General features: G+C 33.7%; 1 protein-coding gene across 2 annotated transcripts; it reads left to right on the forward strand.

Moving 5' to 3' along the window:
* Positions 1-1796: 1796 nt before the first annotated feature.
* Positions 1797-4707, forward strand: LOC140819867 (uncharacterized). 2 transcript variants are annotated; one of them, XM_073180113.1, is made up of 4 exons: positions 1797-1961; positions 2026-2101; positions 3248-3343; positions 3671-4707. In XM_073180113.1, the coding sequence occupies exon 4, from the start codon at positions 3739-3741 to the stop codon at positions 4516-4518; it is 780 nt and encodes a 259-aa protein (XP_073036214.1). In that variant the 5' UTR covers positions 1797-1961; positions 2026-2101; positions 3248-3343; positions 3671-3738; the 3' UTR covers positions 4519-4707. The 2 variants fall into 2 exon arrangements, with proteins under 2 accessions (XP_073036214.1, XP_073036213.1); XM_073180112.1 differs by lacking the exon at positions 3248-3343.
* Positions 4708-5541: the final 834 nt, after the last annotated feature.

The raw sequence follows: 5541 nt of genomic DNA on the forward strand, positions 1-5541 counted from the left end.
CTCTGAATAAGCACGGCCTCGGAGACAGTTAGAGGATGTTGTAAACGATGTTGACATTTATGGTCACCCACAAGAGTTTTATGGTGAGAAAACATTTCCATTAAGACATAACACTGTCAAGAAGCTCACGACATCACTCATGCAAGAAGAGGTCTCGGTCCATGAGTACAGTGTGAGGATGATTGAGCTCATCGAGAATTTAGTGGGCCTGAACCTTATCATCTCAAAAAAATAACGTCTACGAACATTCTACTTGCGGTCAATGTCATCCTCGTTTGATTGGTTTGTGGTGAAATTTAATATGAATAAGCTGGAGGCTAGCTTTGAAGAGCTGATCAATATATTTACCACATATGAAGCCACTATCAACAAGGAAAAACATGTTTCCTATTGAACTCTTCGTCTGGAACGAAGAAAGGTCGATTAATAAAATATGATTCAAAATTATAATGACACATTTATAAAAAAATAATAATTATATATAATCAAGGTAATTCATCAAGATAATTCATAAAATAATAATATAACTTTATAGGTTTAGAGTAATAAAATTAGGCTTATCATTAATCAGATAAATTGTAAAATCAAATCTTAAAATGATTTATGAACCATTTAAAATAAATTACTTTAAATTGATAAATTTGCTGCAACTAAGATATTTTCTAATATAATTTGTTAACTAGGGTATAAATATTTTATATTGATAGAGAAACTAAAATCTAAATTCTAGGATCATATACTATGACCGTGAACTAAAATTTTAATATATTAAACGTATACATCATTCGACATTACTAATGAAAATTATAAATTCATTATTGTTTAACAATATAAAGTTTTACTTGATGATTGGAATGAATAAGAATAGAACAAATATAATAATCGGATTAGGGGTGTAAAAATGCAACATGATCCGTCAATCCAACACGACCCAACACGAAAAAAATCAGGTTCGGGTTGAGATTTTTCGGGTTCGGGTTGGATGGGTTTGGGTTAGTGCCATATTAGACGGGTTTTGGGTTGGGTCACGGGTTGACCCGATTTTTTTTTTTTTGAAAATATTACATATATTTTTTATATATTGTATGTAATATGTTTGAACAAAATTTATTTATATGATAAATTTTCATCATTTAACAATTATTTTGTATTTTTTTTATTTTTTGAACAATTGTTTATTAATATACTTTAATTTTCTGCAATTAAACTTTCAAGTATAAATCGAAAATTTTGTTTTTATGTATTTAAATTAAAATATTATTATTATTTTTTTTTCCGAATTTTTTCATTAATTTTTTTTAAAAAATAAATAAAATTCGCTTTATGGGTTTTTTCGGTTGTTTCGGATTGAAAAAAAATATAAAAATTTCACGTGTTGACCCGAAACCCGACCCACCCGACCCGATTAACACCCCTAAATCGGATTATATGATAACTTAGTAATATTTATCTATTTAATATATTTGATTATTCGATCGATAAATTTTCCAAAATGATGAGGAATAAAATTTCAGTTTAAATCATCTAAAAAGATGGTAGATCTCTTCTGAGACGATCTTACGAATTTTTATCTGTGAGACGGGTCAACCCTATCGATATTCACAAAATAAAGTAATAATCTAAGCACAAAAAATAATATTTTTTCATGTATGACCCAAATAAGAGATTCATCTCACAAAATTCGACTCGTTAAAATATCTCACCTAAATTTTTGTCCTAAAAAAGAATTCGAATATATATATAACGAATTATATTTTATACTTTTATTTAAATAAAATTTATTTTCCAACTGAAAATAATGCTACAGAGTCGAGAAAGGAAGCCGCAAAAGGAACTAGCTAGCTAGGGCATGCCTCGCTGCCTTCCGCCACTGCCATGCTCGATCTCCGGCGCTGATCTTGCTATCTTCCGGCGCTGAACTCGCCGCTGTCCGCCACGCCGCCGTACTTCGCCGATTAGAGGTCTCTTTTTTATTCTGTTTGTCTCCTGGTTTTATGAAAATCGATCTCAACCTTTTATTTATAGGAAAACCGAACTCCGCCTTCTTGCACTCTGCCATCCGCATCGCCTCATCCCTTTTCCGATTAGAGATATATTTCAGGTACCTCCTGCTTGCTTTGTCTGATTTTTACACCTCTGAGAAATAGTGATTCCAAGTTCATGTCGAAGTACACCTTTGAGAAATAAAGATATATTTCAGGGTTTAAGGCTTTAAGCATTTGAGTGGTTTGTATGTGTAGATTGATTTGCAGCATTGAATTGAGGAATCTTTGGCAAGTTTTATATATCTGTAGACTGTAGTCATTTGTTGACAGATTATTTGGCTTGTACCAATTTAAAATATTGTCAAGAGGATTCTGTTTTAGAAGCCTACATAAAGCTGCAAAAGGTGTTTGTCCTATGCTCATTGTCTTGAAATGTTACTCCTTCACAGCTAATAAATTAATCTTCCCTTCAAATTCAGTCAAAATATTTAAATTAGAGATCCTTTAATCTGTTTCAGCTCCTTTCGATGGATTTTTGAATTTTTTTTGGACTAGCATTATCTCCTTTTCACATTTTTAAATTTGATTTCAAGAGTTGGATGCAAAAACACTTTGAACTTCAAAAGGGCTGGGAGAGAAACAGTTGGGATAACAATGGTTTCAGATTCAAGAAATGAACCCTGAGCTGAGGATTTTAGGGAAACTTCATTCGCCTCTTGTAATCAGATCGATAGTTTTTCTTTCGACGATATGCTGGAAAATCGAGTATATGTTACTCGGGATGACCTTTTCAAACATCTAGTGGAGATGGAGACCACTAAATTCACTGTTTTTTGCAATGAAAATGTGCCCAAGATTACTGATTCTGTTCATAATCCGAAAAACTTCTTAACCAATAATCAATATAGACTTTTTGTTGTGTTTTTTTTAAAATCAATTTCTGTTACATATGTGTATTTTAGCCATTTTTTCTTGTGCCTTGGGGTTGTTTGTGGTTCCAAGTTTTCATTACGACTTGATGTATGAATTCGAACAATTGTGAAATGATTGGTATTTGAGTTGATGGTTTTATTATTGTTTTCTTATATTCAGATGCATAGAAAATTTTATCCAATTTCTTAAAATCAATTTCATGGTTTTATTGTTGTGTTGTGAGACATTTGGTCATGGGGTTTATGGTAGTGGTATTTTTATTTGGTATTTCGATGATGGAGGTAGTATTTTGGGATGTTCAATGATGTATCGAGTTTATGTTTTTTTAGTATTTTGGGACGTCGAAAGCACCTTCCTTTACAACCTAGAACTTCGTACCCGTTCCGATACCGAGCTCAAGAAGAATCAATTCCCACCTGCGTAAAGTATTTGCAAGTGCTTCTGATTTCTGCACCTTGTTTAAACAGTAATCTTGCTTTAAATGGTTTAGTGCTCTCCGGTTTTTTGGGTGAATTTTTGTTGCAAAGAAAGAGCAAGGGTTTTTAATTTTCTGATATGGGTTTATGATGGAATATTGCTTGTGTGTTTTGGAAGTGATCGAATTGGTATTGGTGGTGGTTGTGGAAATGAGGGGTGACAGGAGTTGGGCGATTATTCCTTTTGTTTTAATGTAATAACTATAAATGGCTTAGTGTGATTGTGTTATTCGATAAATAAATGTATCTCATCTTTTCTTTATGTTTGTCTACTAGATTTAAGCACCTGTCTTCTCTACTCAATGATCCAACGGCGAACATAATTAGCTGATTCACGGAGAATAATGTCTGCAAAGAGGTACCACAAAGACGACGACGACGAAACCTTCTATTACCGATATTCTTCCACCGCTACTGAACCACAATCATCCTCCACTGTGACCAAACCCTCACGTGGTGCCTCCGGCAGTGGTGGGCTTGCCCCCTCCAAATCCACAGTCTATGTCTGCAACATCGACTACAACCTCACAAATTCTGATCTTTTCACAATCTTCTCCACTTTTGGTAAAGTGGCCAAGGTCACGGTCCTCAAGGACCGTGTCACACGCAAGAGCCGAGGTGTGGCATTCATCCTATTCGTGACTCGTGACGATGCCATAAAAGCAGCAAAGGGTATGGATAAAAAGATACTCAACGGGAGAACTTTGTGCGCCTCTATTGCTGCAGATAATGGACGTGCCACGGAGTTTATTAGAAAGAAAGTATACAAGGATAAGAGCAGGTGTTATGAGTGTGGAGAAGAGGGGCATTTGTCATATGAGTGTCCGAAGAACTTCTTGGGGCCGAGGGAACGTCCTGTGGTGAAGAAAGGGCGAAGGGGTGGCGGAGAAGAAAGTAGAGACAAAAAATATGAGCATACGTTCAGGAAAATTGCGGCGGAAGAGGAGGAAGAAGAAGAGGAGGAGGATGGTGGGGTATTTGAAACGGAGAATTGGGCATCTGCTGTGGATGGCACAAGGGCGGATGAGAATTCATTAATTGGCGGAGAGAAGGGAGGGGTGACAAGGGAGAAAAAGGAGAAGAAGAAAGGTTATTTTAGTGATGAGAGTGATAATGATGATTGAATATTTGGGGTAAAAATGGGAAATTTATTTAGCTTTAGCCGAATATTGCTGTGCTTTGGAGTGATTTTCTGAATGCTTTGTTCTATGTTTTTGCTTGCTTTCTGGAGTTGGTATTTGAAATCTTTTAAATATCGATTTCATAATTTTTGTATAGCACCTCCAAGTTAATCTATAGTTAATTTTTTGTTCTCTAGAAAATATTTTGTATACTTGTTTGGCAAAAATTTGCGTGAGACGGTCTTATGAGTCATATTTGTGAGACGGATCTCTTATTTGGGTAACCCATAAAAAAATATTTATTTTTTGTTAAGAGTTTTACTTTTTATTGTGAATATGAGTAGGGTTGACCCGTCTCACAAATTATAATCTGTGAGACGGTCTCACATGAGACTCACTCTACTTGTTTATGTGATGATATAAATGTTTGTGTCTTTTATTTTATGTCATAAGCTTTGCTACTACTTGTTTATGCGATATAAATGTTTGTGTCTTTTATTTTATTTCATAATCTTTGCTACTTTTAATTAACAAACGATTATCTATCTAAGGCGTACAAATTTCTCTTACATTTTTTTGGTTTGTTACAGATCTTTTGTTAGACCAATAATTTGTTACAGATTTTACTTGAAACATATTTTAAAACACAATAACTCATATAAATCGGTCTTACGTCAATTTTGTGAAAGAGTTTCTGACTCAATTTATTCAAAATTGCTAGTTTTTGTTACAGATGTAGATCAATTCGACCTGAGATACGATATAAATATGTGAGATTTTTTGTAAAAGGAATTACTCATTTTAAATTGCAGTTCAATAGTTAAACAATACATATTTCGATTTATTTAAATGTTTTTCTGCAAATTTTTCCTTGGAAAAATATACTTATCTTAAGTTGGAATGCTTTGAAAATGTAGTTTGTCCAAGTTAAATAAATAAAATTACATTGTCCTGTGTTATCTCGAATCAATTGCGATTACCATAATATTTGATTTAGTTCCACAATAAAGTGGAGAAGTCTTTCAG

This window comes from Primulina eburnea, chromosome 18, assembly GCF_022965805.1.
Source record: "Primulina eburnea isolate SZY01 chromosome 18, ASM2296580v1, whole genome shotgun sequence".
NCBI classification, from domain to species: domain Eukaryota; kingdom Viridiplantae; phylum Streptophyta; class Magnoliopsida; order Lamiales; family Gesneriaceae; genus Primulina; species Primulina eburnea.

Coding starts and splice junctions, on each gene's coding strand:
- LOC140819867 (XM_073180113.1), top strand. CDS start 3,739: ATGTCTGCAAAGAGGTACCACAAAGACGACGACGACGAAACCTTCTAT.